The 23,139-nt window shown below is 35.9% G+C and overlaps 1 protein-coding gene across 1 annotated transcript in view; it reads left to right on the top strand.

Annotated features, from left to right (window-relative positions):
- Positions 1 to 365: 365 nt before the first annotated feature.
- Positions 366 to 23,139, top strand: part of EDIL3 (EGF like repeats and discoidin domains 3) — a 160,864-nt gene continuing 138,090 nt past the window's right edge. The window contains exons 1-3 of the mRNA XM_075727116.1: positions 366 to 514; positions 14,093 to 14,124; positions 15,911 to 16,042. Coding sequence (XP_075583231.1) covers positions 366 to 514; positions 14,093 to 14,124; positions 15,911 to 16,042 — 313 coding nt within the window. The remainder of the gene's footprint in view (positions 515 to 14,092; positions 14,125 to 15,910; positions 16,043 to 23,139) is intronic.

Raw genomic sequence — 23,139 nt, 5'->3', positions numbered from 1 at the left:
TTTGTCTCAGGCTCCAGCAATATCAGCACTGTCTATTAGTACCAGGTCTGTATTGATAGGGTAGATTTACTTAGGTGTTTTTCTGTCTGGGAAGAGGCTTTGCAGGTGTCTAGAACTTGTTTGGACAGATAAAAAAAAGCAGAACTAGCAGTTAAGACAGGGTCATGTGAATAAAATAGTCAAAGATTATCATTTGATATTGATTGCTTCATCCTCTTAAGATGAAGCAAGAACCAAAAAGGTGAAGAATGAACTACTGTTCTTGTTGCTTCAGGAATCTCAGCATACTCTATTGCTCCTTGAGTTCTCTGTACTTCCAAGAAGCAGAGCTGAAGCACAGGAGAAAATATGGCAGAAGGCTAACCATGGCAGAGAACAGACGACAAAATCCTCTCCTGTTAGAATGGACAGATTTTCATCTGAGAAATGAAGAAAACAGAGACAAGAAATTGCTGAGGGCAAAGGGAGTTGACAGGCAAAGAAATGAAATTAATGAGTTGTGCATGGGGACAGAGTGAGTGGGTCTGAATATGTGCATACAAAGGGAAAGGCTGCAGTGAGGTGATCTGCATTGGGTTGCCTGCTGTTGGAAGAGTTGTTTCCTTCATGCAGGCCATTTATTTCTGATTCCTTCTTCCAACCTACTCATGCTTTCTTGCTCTCTCCTTTATGCTTGTGCTAGTAATTGTACAGCTACATGTTGAGCTGCATCAGGTGGTTGTTCCAGCTGAAAGTAGCTTCTTCCCTAACATACTTTCCCTGATAGAGTTAGTGTGCATTTGGTTCAGCTTCTTGGTCTGACTTGCCATGTAGTGGAATGTGTGCTCTCAGTGGGATGGGAAATTTTGTGGAAACATGTAGCAAAAGCTAGAGTGAAGAAAAAAAAAAAACCTGAGTCATCTTTGGTGAGATACTGTAATTAAATTGGATTAAAGCAGTCAAAGACAGCCATCCAGGCGTTAGATGCATGAAAAGGGGGGAAAAAAACCCAAGTACTAATGAAAGCAAAACAAACAGGAGTAGTGGTTGGTTGAGGATTTGGAAGCAGGTTAACAAATCTAATGAAAAGGACTCTGTTCAAAAATAGCATCCCAAAGAGGCTTATTTTGTGCTTATTTTGGTTGTAAACTGCCTTATGACCATCTTTAAAGCATTGGATTGACTGAAAATGTAAGAGTACTGAGGAAGAAATTTTACTCATTTTCTGTTCAGTGCAAATTTAAGTGGTTTTTAGTTACTAAGGCTTTGTATTACATATTCATTCAGGAGGATGAAGAAGTGCTGAATAATGACCAATCTGCAGAATGACTGGTCCTGTAGAAAGATACATACATGATAGCAAAGTTAAGAACTATAAAGTAAGTGTGCTCGTAAAGGTGCTAAGTATATTTTGCATGGACAATGAACCAGACCCTTCCATGATAGACACTGTAACCCAAATGATATTCATTAGTGTAAGGTTTTAGTGGTGTCATATACATTATGAGTGCCAGTTCTTGCATACTTGCATTTGAAATCCTCACTCTTGGCAGTTGTGCATTTGACACTCAATTGTGCCAAGACTGTTTGGGAAGTAGTCTTCTTGTTGGACAGCAGTACAGCAACAGCCTGGGTAGATGTCATCTCATCCTGATTACCTCTTCAAGACTGAAAAGTCCAGTCTAGGTCAGTCTTTGCAGTCAAAAAAAAGAAACACAAAAACCTGTAGAGGGTGAGTCATACCAGTAAGTTAGATATTTAAAACAAAGAGAGCAGTTATTCCCACGTTTTCTTTATTTACTACAGAAGGAGTGTACATGGTTAACATCAGTTAGGAAGACATTCTGAATGTAAGTAAATCCCTTTTTCTGGTTTCTACAGGAAGGACCCACAAGTGGATCTTGAATTTGTGTAGCCCAGTATCATGGTGTGTATGCATGTATTTGTATACACATATTTATGATTTTGTCTTGAGGGTTTTAAGACCTCACCTTTTGTGAAGTTGTTGATTTATGTTTGCCATTTGTTTTTCTTCATATTCATTTATGGTATCTCCTTCCAGGATATACAATTAACACATTGTGTATTCTGTGCTTTGAAGATTTTGAGCCTACAAAAAGCTACATCCATGTATAACTGTACTGATGCAAGTTTCTAAAGATCAGGCTGCAAATAATTACACTTATATAAAATAAATAAGAGTGTCTGTGATGAGGTTCCCTGAAATTTAATGATCTTTGAGGTAGAAGTTGTACACTCTTGGTGCTGACTACCTCAACATAACATATATAGATCCCAAACAAAGTTAACCAATCTAAATCTTGAAAGTACCCTGTACAATTGACATGATTGTAGTGCTCCAGTGTCATGTTGAAAGAAGGGAACCAGAAAAGCCTTAATTTGAGAATATCATAAAATCAATAGATAAAAAATAGAAAAATTAATCAGGATACAAAGGAGTAGAAAGGTGTAAGTATTGCAAGCTCATACTGTGTACTGTCCAGTCCTAGGGTTGTTGGGTGCAATAAACAAGAGAAGGAAGAGAAGCAAAAAATAGTAGTTTAAGATTAAAACCAAGAAAAAATTGTCCCTATATGTTATTATTATTGCTCCCCATGTTATGATGTTTAATGGCGGCATGAATGGGAAATATCCCTCTCTAATAACTCCCCTGGGAATAACTCTATAGCATAATCTCTATAATTTTACAAGCAGGTTGACATGCTGAAACAGACAAGGAAAACCTTTAACAATAAGGATAAGTTCAGTCATGTATCTTGTTATGTTTGTTGTTCTAGTAACTTCATATCTCTTGTTCTTAAATAAATATATTTTTTTTACCCGTAACTCTAGTTTAGTAAAAAGCAAGCAAATGAACAAAAAATCTGGTCTGATTCTTGGTAATCTGTGCTGATTCTTTGTAAACTTGCACAACAAAAAAAGTGTTAATGCTTACAACCAGAATCCTTGTCCTACCTTTTTGGTAATTCATACCCTATTATGTAAGGGTGTTAAAGAACTTATAGATGTGCCTAAGCTTAAGCAGGTTGGATAGTTGCTAAAGCAAGAAAGGAGGAAGTGCCAAGGAAAGCTTGAAAAGTAGCAGAGACCATGGCTGAACTGAGGGAATATGGTACTTCTGTTAAGTTCAGGCTCCTTTGTGACCTATTTTATAATCAGGGAAAGATATGACATTTAGGATTGTTTTCTGATGTAGGTACGTATGTTGCAGGAAAGCTATAACAAGGAAAGTTTTGTAGATACAGGTAGCATATTTTATTGAACCAACTGATAGGTGAAATGGACAGGCATTCAGACTTGAGTTTTTCTTCATGTCTGAAACAGCAGTATTTTTTTGATCATGATCATGGATATGCATAATACAAAAACGTTGCTGTGGATTTTTAGTGCATCAAAGCCCAGGAAGTGTTAAAACTGACAGATAATGGAATTATTTGCAAGTGGAATTAAGTGCCCTGGAGGACCAAGAGCAGGATTTAAAACAGAGCTGAGGTGGGTTGTTTTCTTCCATCTGGTCTTTCTTATTATGAATCTGTGTCTCAACAGCTACTGACCTGTTGGTCAGTTCTCATCCAAATTAGTTTGTTCCTGCATTGCATTGTGTTTACAGTTATTCTGCCTACTACTAATCCCCCCAAAACCTCTACCAAGTAAAAAAGCCTTGCTATCCCAAACTGTCTTGACTCTGGCTTCAGTCAGTACTATTTGCCGGTAAGGGATCAGGTAGCTGGACTCTCTCAGTAGCTGTATCACTGAGGGGTTGAGAAGATCTTTAAGTCTGTCCTTGCTTGAACAGGGAAAAAAATATTAAAAGAAGATTTGGCCTTGATTTTTTAATAAACAGTCACAGGTTGCCTGCCATTTACATTGACCAAGGCTAAACAGCCCTCTTTAAAATGTATCATTGAAGCAACATTACAGATGAAATACAGATGTAGTTCTTATCATAAAGAAAACATTAATTGCTGTAGGGGCATACAGATATCATGCAAAGGCTTAACTGAGTTTACTCAGATAGGGATGTGGGGATTTCTGCATGTATGCAGCAACTACTTAGACCATTTCTTGCAATAACAAGTATCAGCCACTTCATTCATGAGTACTAATTCTCATTGTTGCTCTTATAGATTGACTTTCCATATGCTAATGACCATTTGCCAGAGCCAAGACCTCCTTTTGTTCTTTTGTCTTAGAAATTGAATAGATTCTTTTTTTATTGTATATTATTTTGAAGCCTTTACTACTGCAATTAAAATGCATTTCATTTTTTCCCACTGTAAGTCTTTTAGATAAACAGTATTTTACCTCAGAGCTTGAATGTCCATTATTAGGCTTAAAGAAAGAATGACGTGTAGTATTCAGCTGTCTTCTGCTGTATTGTGTAATCTTATCTATACAATTGTAGTGTTTCAAAGCATTATTTTGGAACTGACACTTTTTTTCTCTTTTTTTTGCACATATATAAAACTGTTTACTTCAGTTGTACTCCCTGTGAGTAAATACTATGTGAGTTCAAAATTGTGGCAAAAATATTTACTTAAGAACCACAGTACTGTAAAGTAATAAACTGCCAAATGGAAATTGTCAGTATGACTGGAGATAAGTAAAAGAGCGGAAGCTTTCACAGTCCAGTCCAGAAGTGTATATTCATTACTTATTCCACACACAATTTCCATGGACTACCATGGGAGTTGTGGTTGTATGACAACTGTTCTGATAAAAATAACAGTTATGAAAATGTAACATGCTCCCATGAATGTCTAGTTGTCTGTTACTAAAAAAAGTTAAAATGAATTGTACCTTTATATACCTTAGAAGTCATTTGAATTATGTCAAATAAGCTGAGAAAAGACTGGGAATTCATGAAGTTTTATTGAAATGGCTAGCTACAATGAAGAAGCCATAGCCCAAGAACAAAAAGGTCTGGGTATAGATTTATATGTTCAATTTCCCCACAGTACCATATTTCAACATTTACTTGCAAAGCATGAATTAACACTCTGCAGCAACATTACAAGTCTTTGTTGCAGTTATTCATGAATTTCATTAGTTTTAAGCTTTCTACAGTATTTTCTCCTGTTAAAACCGCACAATAGTATTTATTTATTAATATACACTAAGGGAAATGGTGACAATATTTCAATATTTGATTCTTAGTCTTTCCATATCAGCCTGGAATTTCTCAATTTTCTTGTTTTAATCCAGTCTCCTAGATGAGAAAACCATTCTAACAATTTTCTCTGCAAAACAGGAATACTGGTCATTTTTTGAAACAAAATGCAAATCAATGATCCTGTCAGGTCAGCATCCTGCTTCAGCCTCCCTTGAGCAGGGGCAGAAGATATAATGTAATGTATTTGTCATCAGGTCTTGTTTCTATCTAAGTTTTTGGTAGCGGAATACAGGCAATATGTTGCAACCTCTTAACAAATTCCAAATAAAGAATTTGCTTCAAACTTGTTAAGTCATGTAGCTAGGGGTATCTTTGATGAAAGTACACATTACATTAGTAAAGTAGTGGGTTTCTTTTCATAACATATCCTGTTGGTCTTATTCACTGTCATTCAGAACCTAACTGCAGCATCCACATTTTTCAACCAGACGACCTCCGTGCCTGACTCTGTTCCATCAACAGATCAGTAATATTATGGATTCCCTTTCAGGAACCATATTCAGCTACTGATTAGACTAGATTGGAAATACAATATTAACATGCACTCAGGTCATCTACCCTAAGGTGAGGGGAAGTTAATTATGTCAAGTTCATGCCCTCACCTTTTGAAGTCACTCAGATGAATATGGCCATTATTATGCCTGTGCACAGATGTGTGGAACTTGCAAACCAGAGGAAAGTTGGATGTGTCTGACAGGCTACCCATGCCACATCTGATGGTGAACAGCAGAAAAGAGTTTGTGGCTCCAGAACAATTCTGCCATGCTATTCCTTAAAGGAATATATTTGTGGCCTCAGGAGTGCTGCAGCTTACACCCCAGCCCTTGCACAAGGATCTGCTGAAGGCAAAATTCACCTGTGCAAAGTACTGTACTTGAACAAGTATAATGACACATGCATTGTGTGTAATAACCCAAAAAAGAATTTTAAGTTAAAGCATTGTTTATCAGAAAAGACTGGAGATTATCCAGTATTGCTGTGCAGGAATTATTACCATTACCCACCAAAATAGGTCAGTCTTTTCATCCATGTACAACTAACTGCATGTGAATCACATTAATCAAGAGCAATTAATTTGTATTTGTGCTGTGGATGTAGCTGCTGCAAAGGAAGCAGACATCCACTGATTCTACTGTGTATCTTAAAAACTGAAGGCACATAACTGCAAACATGAGTTGTGATCTTAAATTGGGATGGTTTGTGGTTTTCTGAGTTAGCAAGAGACCAATATGAAGCAGGAATGGGGTGTAAGGAGAAAAGAGAACAATAGCTAAGAAGGGAGCAAGAGCTGGACAATAGTGACAGGATCTGGAATTAAAAAGTATTTAGGGTAGGGTACATGAAATCAGAAGTGTTTGATGACAGCTGGAAAAAAATGCAAAGAGGTAAGGATGTATTTCCTCTGTCCTGCATCCTAAGGGAAATAAATGACTGGAGTGTTAAGTCTTGTCTACTTTGCTTGGTTTCTCCTGTAGACAACTTTATGCCTTTTTGGACTGTATATATTTCAAATTTAGTAATTCTCTTTCATCACTTTTTAATAATATTCCATGTCTTGAGGATAACCACCCTCTGAGATTCTCTTCTGCTGTTTCCATGTCATTAATGTGACACTAGTAATTAGGACCTGACTCATACAAATATGAACAGCATAAGTTTAGGCTGTTCCATTTTTTAGTTCCCACTAGAATGCTCAGCAAGAGGACTAACTGGATTTTAATCTATTTGCTGTTATAATTAAGGTTCACATAAACTTTTCAGGTTTTTTTCCATTTTCCAGTTATTGGTGGAACACGACGAAAAAGGATGAGAAGTCCTGAACACTGGCAGTTTAAAGTGCAGTGAAACAATGAAAACTGACATCTTCATATAAGATGACAAGAATTATGATGATAAAAATACCACTGTTGCACAGCAATCCCAACTGTCAGTAAGGTTCTACATTAGGTACCAAACTATGTATAGTTTCATTATTGCTGAGTATATTTTACTTAAACAACAGACCAGTGCAGTAAATACAGAGATAGATTTGTTTCTACTATATAGAGAATGGATTTGGAGAGTTTGTTTTAATGTAGAACCTGTAGACATTAGTGTTGTCAGAACTGCACTTTTGAACTGAATCTTTTGAACATCACAATCTATAATAATTTTCTGAATATTTTAACATACAAAATTCTCCAAGTCTTTACAGGCCTCCAGCAAAATTTTTATAAAATACAAGATTCTTCATTTTTGAAGAGGTTTTTCTGTTTGATGTGAACCAGAATCAACTAAAAAAGAGATTTAGAAAATATTTCTAACATAAATTGGAAAATTAATCTGGATTTAATGATGACACAAAGTAAATCACAAACAATGGAGTGTAGCAACCAAGTCCCCACACTTGGGTCTGCAAGAATGGGAGAAGTCAGTGATAGAAACAGTATCATCTAGGAAAAAAATGACAATGCTGCTGCCTGAGTGTAAAGTTAGAGGAAGAGAAGGAAAGGGGCCTGAACCTCGATTTTCTGTAAACAAAGCAGGCATTCTTTGGGAAGATAAAACCCTCCTGTGAAAGGCCATGCAGAGGTGAAGAGCAGGTCTCACATTAAACTTCCTACAGTACGTTTATGAGATAACTGGTTGGGGAAGAATACTGTGGGCTTTATTCAGAAACAGATATGTAGATGGTGAAGGGTATAAATTGCTGAAAAACAGCATTGAAAATGAGGAAAGAAAGTTCTCAAGCTTGAAAGCTGAGGAGTGACAGCAGAAATAATGTGAGAGGACTTGGGGAAAATGTCTTGTAGTGCATTGAACACTTCCTCCAGCTTTTGAAGTACTTTCAGATCTCACCCTGTGTAGTATCACTACATTGCCTACTACACTGACCACACCTCAAATTTGTGTATAATGTGTCATTCTAGGTCAATGGAAGGGTTAGGTGAGAAGCTTAAGACTATTTATTAAGGAAAGGCACTGTATAACCATCAAGTTTAAATAGCATCTTGTCAGAAAATATTCTAGTTATTTAGTTAAAAAAAGGTTGGGAGATGGCTGGACCATCAGTTTAAATTTCTTCTCTGTAATAGAAATCCACAGAATAGAATTAGCGGGAAATGCAAAGAAATGACCTAAACCATTTTGCACTGAAGGGGTGAACCTTAGCTTTTGCTGCATCCAGATGGAGACACCTTGATCATTATAATCTGCACGCTCCATTTGCTGCATTAAAAACAAGATAAATATTTAATCACAGTGCAATTAAGTCTGGATCAGTGCCATCAGTTTAAAATGAATATATAGTTAGATAGAATCTGATACAGCACTAATTCACTTATAAGCCAGGCTGAACAGATTTATTTTTTCAAAAAGCTGGTATTTTAAGAATGTTAATGAGATGAAGGTGTGTGTAACTGCTAATTATTTTTACTACTTCCATGCATTAACTGGAATAATATATAGCAATCAGTTAATACTATCAATATTGCACATAAACTGTGAATGATCTGCAATGCCTATTCTTTTCAGGTTAAAATAACCAAACAAATATGAAGCTGTAGGTAAAATAAATATTTAGTGATACAAAATTCATTTGTATCCTAACAGCAAAATAGAATTAACAGTGGCAAATTCTAAAAACAAATTGTATGTAGGAACTATTGTGGTTTGTTTGTTTGTTTGTTTTCTCTTTGTTTTACAAATATTCCAGTATAATGGGCAAGCAGGAATTTCTTATTACTCTTCGGAACACTTGAAGGATGAGTTCATTCAAAATACATCAAGTTCAGCTTCTGTGGGTTTTAGTTAAACTGAGAGAATCCTTAATTTTCTTTGCGCCATGTCATGATGCACCAGTATAATGGGAGTTGGGCTCCAAAAATGTTTAGATATTTATGTAAATTTTGAACCCATAGTGACTTTTAAGGGAAAAAAATATGAGTAAGAAAGAGCAAATGCTGGACTACAACATATTCATTCATTACAGAAGATGCTTCATACTTAAGTGGCAGAATGAGCATGTTGACTAGAAGAAACCATTTACATGATTACAGCCCCTTCTGGCAGAAGGTCAATAGCACAACTTCTGCGAACGTTCTCTTCAAATGTCCTCAAAACTGTGCACTGCAAATCAGGCAGCTGAGATGTAGCTGTAGTTTCAAGCAGTGAACAAACGTGCTGTTCTTTGGACCCAGCTATGTCAAGAGCATTCTGGGAAACAGTTGTTTTCTTCTAAATACAGGTGAAATTTGCAAAATACTTGAGCAGAAGCTTAGTCTTAACCACAAAGGTGGTGTACAAGCTCAAAGTAAGTGTACTAGTAAGATCTAACTCCCTATGCTGCATTGCTGGAATGGGTATGTCATACTTGTGTGCTTGAACTTACAGATAGGCTGAGACATAAGTATATATTTTGGCATGATTTATCAATCCCCAGAACTCAGCAGATGCAGGATCATTTCTGTCAGGTTGTTAAAATGGTCTCTGAAGTATCACAACTCCCACACAGACATGCAGCTGGGGGCATTCAAAACCAGCCTCTGTGTCAGGTAAGCCTTGCACAGTCATATTAAATTAATAGACAAAGTAGTAAATGTGAGGAAAATCAGAAACCGTCAAAAGCTTTTGTTATATTCCTGACCTTTTTGTGCAATAAAACAGTGTTCTGTCAGAACCTGTAGGAACATTCTTGCTGGTTTGTGTGTTTCTGTCAAAGACAGTCTCTTTCAAATAGGATCTTGTTATATTTTGGATTTGTGTCTGCCAAAATTTGAAATCTATAAGCTCATATTTGAAAGGGCACACCTTTCAAAAATCCATTTAACTGAGTTTTTAAAAGGATGATGAGGAAAGAAAGAGGTCAATATACTTCTGAAAAAGAGGTGGTCTCTCATTTGTGCATATATAGATGGCATAAACACAATTTTTAATAGTGTGGAGAAAACATACATATTAGTTAGAAAAGAAGGTCAAATATAAAGATTCAGAGATTAAGCTAATCTCAAATATTTTTAAGATATCTAATGCAGCTTTTTAATTATTCCCACTGCAGAATTCTTCAGCTTTCTTCTCAGGTTGCAGGAGCCAATGAGCAGCAGGGACTTGGATTACCTGGACACTGAGTCTAATTCAGTGTGATAATCCTTAACTTCTTCACCACGGAAGCTTGTGCCATTCTGCTAGCTCCAGCAGCAAGGAGATTAATTCTTCTCTTCCCATAAAGATGAAAGAAGTCATATGTGCCACTGGCTTCTTTTACACATATTTGTATCAAAATATCAGAGCTCTTGCTAAGTGAGCTCTGTCACAACTTATTTTGAAGACTTTGCTTTGGCAGAGGAAACGTCTAAAATATTATGAATTATCAAAGCATAAGGGGGGAAGCCTTCAAACTACTGATGTTAAAACTGTGTGAGAGATGTCTGATGAAGATTTCTAGTTATCAGAGGGGAAAAAAAAACTATTTGGCTGACATTCATATAGAGCCAAGAGGGACTTAAGAAAAGCTAGTGGTATGAAGGCAAGAAGCTAGAGTATTTTTCTTTTACAATGAAATATAAAATCATTTGATACCTTTTATTAGGTTGATGATAACTCCAATATTTGTTTGATGGGATTTGGAGCTTACTATATCATCAGAGTAACATTATCTATTAGTCCTACTGCAGTAATATTCCACAAAATAAATTAAGCAATTAGCTTTGTAGCTAACAGTATCTTCATCTTGATGTATATCAAGGTCAATATCTAATTTAGTATTTGTCATTAAGGCTGCATTATTTCTACATGAAGAGAAGAGGGATAGATAGATACCATCAAAAGTGTTAACATTTGTGTTGCACTGCCTTTAATTTTACTTTTTATAAATGTGATTATTTGGTATGTGTCATTCCATTGGCGTATTTTTTTCTTTTATTTTCTCTTTAAATTTTTCATATTCCTCATTTAATCTTGTCTTAGTAAGAAATTATGGGGTTTGATTTTTGATTGTCTTCCTGTTCTAGCACAGCAGCAAGCACACTTTTGAGTGTGGGGAATCAGACTTTGAGGAAGATATGACTAATGTAGAGTTCTTGTTTAACTACATCATCTGTAACTGCCTGGTATTTTTTAATGTCTTTCCCTCCAAAGCAGCAGCAGATTTTATATTTGGCAAAAAATGCTTATGCTGTTTGGTGGAAGCATGAGAAATGGCTTGTTTTACAGATGACTGTCACTGAATTGGGGAGTGGTAAGGAAAAGAGTCATTGAGGGGGCTTTGTTTGTTTTTTCTTCCTGTTATGGTTGCTATTTCAGCTACTTTCTGATTTCTTGGATTTTGCTAAGCTAGTGCTACACAACTCCACTGTTAGACATTGTACTTCAAAGTTGGCCTTTTTCACATTTTTAAGTCCTAGGTAAAGATTTATCAGAAAAATATCTGGCAAAGCTTCTGTAGATTTCTTAATAATGCACCTCAGTGTATTGTACAAAATCTTGCATGTGTTCATTGTGTCACTGATCATCTGCGCAGCCTGCCCTTTCAGACAGGCTCTGTGCCTGTCCCTGATGAATTTTGCACTGGCACTCCAAATGAACTCGTGTACAGCTCTTGCTGTCCTCAGCTGGCTGAGGAGTGGGAGGGCTGCAGTGCTTCATCAGCAATGCACTGGAAACGTAATAGTTTTCTTTTTCTTCTTAAATTCTAATGCATCCTGGACATTTAGAGGGTACAGTAATTAACGTCATACCTCACATGCACAAACCTAAGCAGATGAAAAGCCTTGACAGACACTAGAGTTAGTCTACGACCAGAGTAACTCTACCACTCCCTTCTCAGAAAGGATGCTGTGTGGGCATCAGGTCCTCAGCATCAGCCCTCTTGCTCCTCAGATCCCTTCCTATTGCACTGTGCAGCTTGCTCATGTAGGTACAGCCAGTCTGTAGTAAAATTAATAATTGACATAAGAATAATCAGAATTTAGGTCATGACATTCACATACACGTATTTAAATCTGCTTTACAATTGTCAATGTTTCTAGGCTTTTTTTGTTTGTTTATTTGTTTAGTTTTTTCTCAAAAATAGAAAACGGTGAAAAAAAAGAAGCCCAAAATAAGACCAGTTATTTTAAAAAATACATTTCCTCCAGACTGTCAGGGGAAAAATGTAGAAAAGTATTTGGACACTTCTTTCTATTACTTCAAAAGAATTTGAATATTCTACAAGACAAAATAAAGTAACAGTTTTCCTAAATAGGCTAGTTCACTCTTTGTATATATTACTATTGTCAAAAATTACATTCTTATTGGTAAAATGAAGGTTTCCTTAATTTCCAGGCTTTCCTTGCTGTAGACAAACTAATGGTTTCTCTCAAATATGTAATTACCACTTCAGTATTACATTATACAAGATTTTATTTTTATGAATTTTTAGTTGACTGTACTTGTCAAAGAAGAAAACAGAAAACATGGTTCTACCTTGAGCCCCTTTGCAGCTCTACTTAGGATGCATTTGTTTGATTCGTCCACCCATAAAATCTCAGAGATTTTAGTAAGAGCATCTAAAAAATTTAAAACCTGCTATGCTTTAAGTTAACTTCCAATATTTTTTCAAAACCAGCGTGGGATTTCAATTGAATAACAGAATGATGTATTTTGGACTGTACTATTATGTTGGCTAATACCACTGGAACTGCACAAAGAAAGACTCAAAAGAGCAGGAAAGTGAATAAATCTATTACTTTGAGTGCACAATTAATCTTTTTGACATTATTTTATATGAACATGGGTAAAAATGCTGGAAAGCGTACCATTGAATTCCACTGCTCATTAATATTGATCAAATGATGTTGTTCTCTTTGTGTTGGAAGCCACTTAAAGATTACCTGCAAAAGTATTACAGTGCTATTGATTTTAAAAAAACAAATCCCTGAAGTCCACTGTTTTTTGAAAATTAGTTGACAAGTTTGGGTTTTTATTTTTTTGGTAAAGAAGGATGCTTGTGAACTTGCTGCCTATATGTCTGAGTAACTGAGATATTAATCAGATAGTCAGGGAATTAATTATCCAGCATTCAATACAACGTTATTTAAAAGCCTATACATCCCTATGGAAGTTAGTTGGGAACTCTTATCATGTGGCAGCAGTGCCTAGATCTTACATACCATTTTTGATGCTTAAATGGAATGATTGCAGGATTAGGGCCCAAATTCTTCAAGACCCTCAAACCCGCACAATTTGCATCAGGGATCCTGTAGACTCAGTTAAAAAAAAAAAAAAAAATGCTTGAAGGTTCATGCATTTTAAATGTCCTGAAGATATGTCAACTCAGAGTATGGTCCGCTGGAAAATTAGGAGAAACAAGATATTGAAACTTTTTAAAGTTTCAGTCATTCATTCTTTTAGAACACAGATGAGTCTAACCCGCGTCCTTTTTAGAAAATGAATGTTAACTAGTGAAAATTAGATGACTGTTTACTAGTTTCAGTGCATTTAATTAAGATGTTTCATTGCTCTCAAAATAATTTTTGAACTACCAGTTTCTATAATAATTAAAAAAAGCAAAATTACACAACATTTAGATTGAAAATATTGCTATTATATGTCTATGACCAAATAACAAGTATAATCAGGCAAAAAAAGTGTTCATATTGTTGGTGTGGAGGTTTTTTCAGTAGGAAGCCTTAGAAGACTAAGATTAGTTGGAAATACTGGCATGCACCAGTATATTTATTACTGTGCACCTCAAATGACCTTTTAAGCCTTTGTACTTTGCACTGATCTGAGAAAATGCAAAATCTAAAGAAAATCAATGAAAGTATGCTGAACATGTGCTTAACCAGCCATATGGAGAAAGTAGCAAGCAAAATAAGAAAGTAATTATTAAAAGATGTATTGTTCTTGGAAGATTAGAGATCTGCTTGCGTAGAAATAATTAACATATGAGGCTACCTGCAGGTACTCCCCAAACTGCAGCACTATGATAGAGACTTGAAAAAAAATACATGGCTCATATTCATTGAGAGATGTAAAGTGCAAATTATTAAACATGTTTCTTTCCAAAATATTACAGAGGAGAAAGAACATGAACAGAAGCTGTGATACCTAAAAGCCTTGAGTCTTCCTAGACCTGTTAAAGGAGTAATATATGTTGTCTGGAATTAAGAATGTTGTGTATCATTATATTTTAAGTGTAATGCAGAATGTGGATGGGGAAAGGCAAAAAAGGCAACAACCAGTCTTCTACTTTTCATCTTCATGATTTTTGCCTTTTTTTTACTGCTAATTGCATTTAGAATAAGCTGGTATTTATTCATGTCTTTTATTTATTGGTGTCAGTGAGACATATCCTGTGTTTAATGATTAGCACAAGCATAACTTCTGCAGGATTGTGTCCTGGAATAGGCTGACGACATAAGTTGCAATAGAAATATGTACATGGATAGTTTCTCAAATTGCTATGGCCACCCGGGCAATTATTAACAGGGGAATGTGTTCTGACATCCTCGTCATTCTGTTAATTTTTTTCTTTTGCAAATTCATATTTTCTTAGAGAGTGCAGTTTTCACTAATGTGATGTTCTAAATGAATGCTGTTGCTGTGAACATCTGTCAAACTTTGGGTTTGTAATTGAAAACATAAACTAATAGGCAGAACCTCAGAAACATTAAACTTAAAGCTGGTTTAAGTTTAAATCATTCAATTCCCAGTGCTGATTGTCAGTAAATTATGCTGTGGAAAGAAGTTCTTTTCTGTTTTGTTTTGTTTTGTTTTGTTTTGTTTTTTTAATGAAATTTTAAGTGGGTGAATAGTTATGAGATTGCATTTCAATAAGCAAAGATTAACACCTTTCTGTGTACATGGCAAAGGTTGCAGATAACATAAGTTATACTTAATTCACAAATCTTTTCATACACAAACTTGCACATGAAGCTTTCCAATCAATGCTCACCAGTTCTTTAAAGTGAGGTTGGAAAAAAAAATCATCAAAATGATAAAGTGTTTTCTTCTGGTAGGAGGTGTGTTACAGGTAGTATTAGTAAGATAATAAGATGTAAAAGGCTTTTAATGCATGCTGTTAAATGAATAAACTTTAGACCTCAGTTCAAAAGATGCTATTATTTAAAGGTATGTATAGTCATTGCAAACCTAACAAATTAGATGTCACTGCTGAAATTTTAGGTGTCCTAGCATGTGATTAGTTAGGAAGAAAAAAATTTAGTGAAAAGACCTTTTTGAAATCAGCCTGAAGTGTACATGCTAAAAAGGCACTCAGTTGAAAAGGATTAGTTGGTTTAGTAGCTGCTAACTTCTGGCCCAGATAGTCACATATTTAGAAAGTCATACAAAGCCATAGCAAAGATCTCCTCAAACTACTAACTTGACATGTAGTGATTATTCAGGGATATTGTACATGTCACTCTGTACATGACAGGCATGTTTGATTAATACATATTTCCTCAGTGGTATAAAAGTTAGAATGCCTGTTATCTTTAATAGGAGAGCAAGATTTAGCTTCTCTGTCTCCTGTCTTCTCTTACATTAAAAAATAATGTTGTGATTAATGAGTAGTGACATGCTTCATATTTTTTCTTGTTCATAAAAATATGTGCTGGCAAGTTATCTGAACTAAGTGAAGGGTGTATTTTTTTCAGTTAGTGGAATATGAAGGTCTACATAAGGATTTTATTTCTTTAATGAACACATATAAAAGACTGAGATTTTATGGTTGTTATTATGTATGTATATATACTCTTCTTTTTTCTCCCCCTCTCTCAGGACCCTGCCTTCCTAATCCATGCCATAATGGTGGGATATGTGAAATTAGTGAAGCATACCGAGGCGACACATTCATAGGATATGTTTGTAAATGTCCGGAGGGATTTAATGGGATTCACTGCCAGCACAGTAAGTTCCACATGGTAACTTTTATTGTATTCAAGGATAGGAACCGTTTTATTGCTTGCAGTGTTGAGGATTAGTATTGGATCTGGTTTTCTGAAGTATATCAGTCTTTGGCCTTTAAATTATGAGCAAGCTAATAATACTGAATACTACTACTACCTTTAGAAAATGACCTTACTTTCAGTTTACTGGACACAACAGTGCATAATTTGCTACACATATTTTAGAGCATGGCTAGGAAAGGTAACCACATTTAGCATGGATTTAATGGAAAAGCATATTTGAAATAATAGGGATATCTTCTTATCTTGGAATTGCTTGTGCGGGTTTTTTTTTTCAATGCTAGACAAAAGTGGAAAGAATAACTAAAAAGAAATTTGTGAATAAATACAAATTTCTTTATCTATGCATTTATAAATTATGAAGAAATATTTTGAATCATGACACTGAAATTCAAGGGTAGACATTCCAGGCTTAAATCGGATGTACATTTAATCCTGTTTAAAATATAGTATCTGGACCTCTTTCTAATTGTTATCATTTATTTGAAGAGTTTTTCCTGGTTTCAGGTCAGATTAGGAACAGCAGGTCAGTATCCTAGTCTTAGAGTGTGTAGTTACAGAACTGACAAGTAGCCATATGGGAAAAAAAAATCTTGAGATTTCAATATGGTAAAATCTACACTTCACCAACCAAAAATTTTAAGTAAATAGATGTTGCAATTTTTGTGCTCATCCTGAAAATTACGGGTCCATGTTTCTCCAGTTAATGTCACCAGAAGTTCTGTGTGATCAAAACCAATTAGTAAGAGCTATGCATGTTCATCTGCAAGTGACTCATCAGATCATGTTCCAACCTATAAATGTAATCTGCATTATCTATTTGTCACTTAAATAGAAGCTGGTTTTTTTAATATGTAAAACTGATTTAGAACAAGCGCTTGCCTAAGGAGAGACTCACGTGCCAAATTTGTATTTTATTTTGTGCAATAAAGCACAGCATGGTTCTCAAAATCTCATGTAATTGATGCATTTGGAAGCCAACTGTTACTCAGTTAGAAGGTTAAAAACTCAGTCAAGAATCCAGTTCCATTTGCACATAAAAGGTAAATCCACTCATTCAAATCAGAGTGAATAGGTGCTGAATCCAGTCTACCTTAATTAAGTGCTCCGTTTAGATACTTGTCTATAATTTGAAGTGTCAGGAACCAATACAATCCAGCTCAAATAACTACTTATGTTCATTATGTCCCTTATATACTCAATGGAAAGTGTCTCCAAAGACCTGAATATGGACACACCCTCTCTCTCTCAGTTAATTACTAATAATAAGTAACGTAGGCAGTCCCACTAACTTAATCTAGTTAAATTATGTGTCTACTTCTTCCACTGGGAACATGGAAATGCTGGATATTATCCACTCCTTTGGGACCTGTTCCATCTAGCCATGATTATGGGGATGGCCATCTAGTAGAGCTGACTGCCAGCAACAGTCATACAGACTTTCTTTTGGTTTAATGGTCATATCATTAGACCACTCAGTTAAGACAGGGGACTGACTACATATTGTAATCATAATGGCAAAGGATAGTCCTTGCTAGCCTTTAAACCATACAGCCATGAGCTCAAGACCAGGAGAGCAGGTAAGATTACATCTAGCTGTAACTCAAGAGTTATACCAGCTTAAAAATTGTACCTGGGGTAAATTGTGAGTGCAGTACCTTGTGGTTCCCAACCCCGTTCCTTGTACTTGCATGCATTTTACATAAGTCTGCACCTGAGAAGTGAAGCAAAAGTCATTCGAGAGTGGAAAGACAGGAAACTGTACCTTCATCCCCATGACTGCTCTAAGTGAGGGTAGTACAGGCAGACCGCTTCAGTGTGCCATTGATGTCCAGTCATAAGGAGGAGCTCATGTGAAAACATCATCACGTGGCCTAACGTTCTCAGGCACGCTCCATCAGAAGACCAGTCACGTAGTCAACATGTGATACACAATGCTTCTCCTTCCATTAAATGTCAAAGAGGTGACCTTTGTTAAGGATGCAATGAAGTGAATAACACCATGAATTTTCAAGAAAAATGCATGCTTAACATGTGCTGTCAGGAAAATACCATCTCTTGTTGCCTAATTCATGAAAAAACCTATACAGTACTGCAGTATGGAGTGAGTCATCGTAGTTGTTTGCTGTGCCCCCAGCATATTTTTAAAAATATTCAGGTATGTAACAGTTAACTAATGATCCTGATTATGAGCAAAGAATATCTATACCAACTTCAGAATAAATTAGGTTCTTACACAGGTGATTCAGATTCACTGTGGAAAGACTAGAACCCAAGAAGGCAGCTAAGTGATTTGAGATAAGACAAGTTTATGTGAAGAGTTTCGCCTTTGGGGAGAATGAAATTTAGTCCTTTTCAGATAATCTTATCTAAGGTGTGGTAATAAATCACATACAATATATAGGTGTTCAGAGGGTCTCTAAGGATGCCAGCTATGAGAAGCAACAGAGGAGGTCTCTGCAATCAGGAAAAAGCGTGGGACTTCCAGTGGTGGACTTAATATAACTCTTTTATATGATATCCCTTTAGCTCAATTCGCAAAGTTCCTTTGATACAAATTCCTCTGCTTCATAAAGTTTAGTGATCCAATTCTGAACTCACTGTAAATCAGTTAAGAAGTCTGTCAAAGTAGTTCCATCATAAAAAGGTAAATTAAAATGACCTCATGGCAAGACATGTATCATCATCTAAACTGTTAAGGTTTTCAAACATCACATTGTACTTCTCTTGTACAAAGTTTTTTATCTTGGATTTCTTTCATGTCTAATATTCTGTTGCTAAATCAATTAAGCTAGGAGATTGATTTTGCATTTGAGATACATTCCCAAAGCTGGTATTCTGTCATTCGCATCAACAAATGTCCTGCCAATATTTCTGAGATTCCTGGACCTTTTACCCACGTAAATAATTGATATGTAAATTGTAACAGAGATCATTAGCAATTTCACTGATTGTATCTTCTAGATTTATTGCAAAACTGATATTAATTGGAAATGGTTGTCTGACAAGATTCTGATTCCCCAGTGGCAAAAAAGGAAACAAAGTTTCCCATTTCAGGGCTCATAAACTAACCAATGTTTGGATAGGAAAGTCTACCTCAGGTAGAAATCTGGGCAGATTTTTGTGGTGATACCCAAGAACAATATGTTCTTTAAATATTCCTCCTTTATTTAAGAGGCATTTACTTATCTGCTTCTTATGAAGATTCTTCCCAAACACTGTCCAGGTTGCAGTTTATCATGCTGATAGTGTATGGCAATCTGGCTTTCAAATGTGCTATTGACAGTATCTAGTGACAAGGGAAGAGCAGTTGTTTGCAAGAACTACCTTGAGGCAAGGCAAGTCTCCCTACACTGAGAAAGCAGCTCTTCCAGAGAGTAACTTAGAGCACTTAAATTCCTGCAAATAGCATACAACTCATACCCAGGAAGACTATGGTGTACTCTGTGATGGTGACACTCATTTGTAAGAGCAGCAAATACTTTGGTTCCTTCAGGATCACTTTGACTGAAAGCTATGTAATTACATGGCCTTGTCATTCACCAGAAAAGATCATGTAATCATTGGGTGCATTATAATTCCCTTTTCTTTAGCCATGGACTTCAAGAAAGTCAATCTTGTGAGATTTTACTGAAAAAGGCCTACTGCTATTCATGAACCAGCATCTGTTGTTAAACTATTATCAACCTCACTAATCACTCTTCATATGACAGATGAAAATACTGGACAAATAGTTGAAGTTCAGATAATTAATGCCTTCATCTACATATAGAGGGATTATACTGTCACCTACTAAAGCAGCCTAGAAATACAGTTCTGCAGAACAAGTCAAAATCCATGGAAACGCACAGAAGACTGAAATGGACAGGTTTTCCACCCAAACAAAAAAAACACATAACATTGAGAGAGATAGAAAATACACATTATTGTGATCATCAGATAGAGATTGCCTGCTGAGAAAATAGGAAACTGAGGCATTAGTAACAATATATGTTGAAGTGTGAGTTACTGGCTGCCAATCAACTAACTGAAATGACAGAGATCTAAACAGAAAAAATCAAGTTTGAAACACTAAAGAGTTCAGATTTAAGGGTTTGATTTGGATGTGGTTTGTTATTCTGAGGATCATAAACTCTGTCAGCCATAAATAAATGCCTTGCACTCCAAGAATAATATAGGTTATTAATCAAACACATTTAATAACGTAAGCAAGCCTTTCCCAGTGTTCATACAGAGTGTTCTGCTTTCTGCCTCCCCATCATAGATGGTCTGTGGTATTCACATCTGCTACATTAATGTATTGAGAAACTGCACAAATGTGGGACATGTGGCAGAGCATCAGCTCACATTTTGATAGTACATTGAGGCATCATCCCAACTACCCATAGGGCAGAGGCTTTTAGTGTGTGGCTGCAACTGGAAGTGCCAGTATCCATGCATTTCTGGCCAGCTGACATGATGCATAATGTACAGCTTCAGCTCCACCAACAACTTCAAATCCTAGTTACTTTTCCAGCTACTAGGAAGAAATATATGTGAGGAAGCTGTAGAACATCCTGTGGCATGGATTTTGTGTGTTACAGTGAGCGAGTGCTCTTGCTAAACCATTCCTGGCTGCAATTTGGTGGTAGGGCACTCCAGAAACCATCCCCCACAGGTGGTTTTCATGCAGCTGGCTTGTTTTGAAGGCTAAATCCAGCTGTATCTTGCTCAGATACAGCTTGTTCCAAGCCAGCAGGCCCCTTAGGCCAAGTAGGCAGATTTGTTGTACTATGGTAGAAAGAGTTGCACCATACCAGATGTTCATCCCATGCTTCTGTTGATAAATACTCACTATGGCTTCTCCTTTAATACCTGTTTGATTTTGGAGAGTCTAAATCTAACCCAGGTGTTCCTTTTTATTTTGTGCATGTGGTTCATTGTAATTAGCCGTATACATGGTTTTAACAAATCATACTAGCGAGAAGTTATATAATGTAGTAGCAATAAGCTATCTAGTATAGTAGTAGTAAGTTACATGCCTAAGTCTGTCTTAGGGACCTTGTACCTCTACGCATTGTCAAGCTGAAGTCTGAAAACTATTCCTGTGTCCAAACAGTTGCTTAGATAAGAAATGAAGGAAGGCAGATACTGTTGCTTATTTGGGAACATTCTAAAATTTTGCTTAATTAAATGTAAGAGAAAGTGGGTAATTTGAAAGATGTCTAAGAGAGATCACTACTAAAAAAAGAAAAAAGTAAATAGCCAATAAAGGCTATTGGAAAAAAAGTCAATAAAATACTGTTCCTAAAATGGAAACTGTGTGAGGGGGCAAAACATGGGGCACAAAAATAGCAGAAACACCATGTGTGGGAGCACAGCACATGTTTGCTCCATTCACAGAAGTCCAGGAGAACTTTTTGTGAAACAGTCCAGAAAAGCAAATGCTCTAATGAGGTAAAAAATGGTGGGTTTGTGAGTTGAAAACAGAGGAAGTTTTGATAATGAATCTTCTCACAACAAATGTGTGTTGAGATTGAACAACAGTGGCAACAATTTTGGGGCTATTGGAATTAGGGGTTTGTTTTCCTCAAAATCCAAATCAATATCCTGGTTAAAGCAGTAGGTGACTGAGATAAGACTACCTGAAGCCCAGAGAATAAAAGCATTAAATCTCAGGTCATAGACCAACACTGGACGCTTCACAGCAGAGGTCAAGGCACCTCCACTATGAAAAGAAGGGGCATAATTTGCCCCCTACTTGAAGATTTTGTTTCATTCTGTAATAGCCAGAGGTTGGCTTAAAATCCCAGGTAGGAAGTATGATATCCCCTTCCTTTGTTTCACTCTTGTTAGCATTTGCTTATATAGCACTGTTTATTCTTCTCATTCATACACACTTCCAATAGCTATTTTTTCTTGTTGAATTAGTGACCTTAACAACTTCCTGACACATTCATTTTTGTGGTCTAATTATGCTGTATATTGAAAAAAAAACCTCTTTTCAATTTCAAACCTGCTGTCTTTCAGCATCTTTAAATGTTTCTTTCTTTGTGTATTTTAAGACTAGAAGAAAAGCAGCTTTTGAGTGCCTTCTGTATGCCACTTATTATTTTGCATACATTTGTCATGTTCCCTCTTATTTTTTCCTATGCAAACAGTTCAAATTGTTTCCTTTTCTGTTTCACATGAGAGTTTTTCCAGGACTTTTAAACAGTTTCTTCGGGCCTTCTCAAACCCCTTTTTGTTCTGTGGTATATTTTACTGCAACAGTGACCTATACTGAAGATAAAACTGTACCATTTACTTGGTAGAAGAACCTTACAGAATACTTTTTGTATTCTTTATGCAGCATTTTGTTGGAAGTTTCTTTTTGATTTTTCCTGTTTTAACCAGAACTGGATGTTGAGCTGAGGCTTTTATTAAGCTGCCTTCTTTGATGCCTAAGTTTCTTTCATAAGATGTCATAGTGGGAGGAAATAGATCTTCCTGATTGCTTTTGGGTTTTATGGGGATATTGAACAGAGGGGTGGATTTCTTATGACCTGGACACTGACTGAACTATACAATGAATGGTACTTTTAAGAAGATGTATGTTTCTAGGGTACAAAAGTCACTTGGTTGTCAATAGCCATTAAAAACATCTTTTGTAGGAGGGTAAATCTCTCTTCCCCTAATTACTGGCTTTCTTAAGGATTAGTATTATTTTACTGTGGAAAGAAATTAATGTTCCAAAAATACATGAATTGCTGTTTGATTGTCAAAGAAACGAAATTTGTTTGTATTCTGCATTAAAAAGATAGCATATGGAGATATTTCACGCATACAAGTTCCTCTTTATATTTGAATTAATAATAAATACTGAATTAAAAATTATCTCCATAAATTCAATAATAGTTATCCCATTGTAGTGTCAACATCACACATCTCTCTTGTATAACATAAATATTATAATATGCCTTTTCAGTGGGTTTCCTCAGAATGAGAATAACTGTTTATATTCCTGAATACATTACACAAAATACTAGCAATGAGTCTTGCTAATGCTGCATGAAAACT

The sequence above is a fragment of the Pelecanus crispus genome, chromosome Z (genome assembly GCF_030463565.1).
Source record: "Pelecanus crispus isolate bPelCri1 chromosome Z, bPelCri1.pri, whole genome shotgun sequence".
Lineage (NCBI taxonomy): Eukaryota > Metazoa > Chordata > Aves > Pelecaniformes > Pelecanidae > Pelecanus > Pelecanus crispus.
The sequence above is the reverse complement of the archived record's forward strand: the minus strand, read 5'-3'. Positions and strand labels throughout refer to the sequence as shown.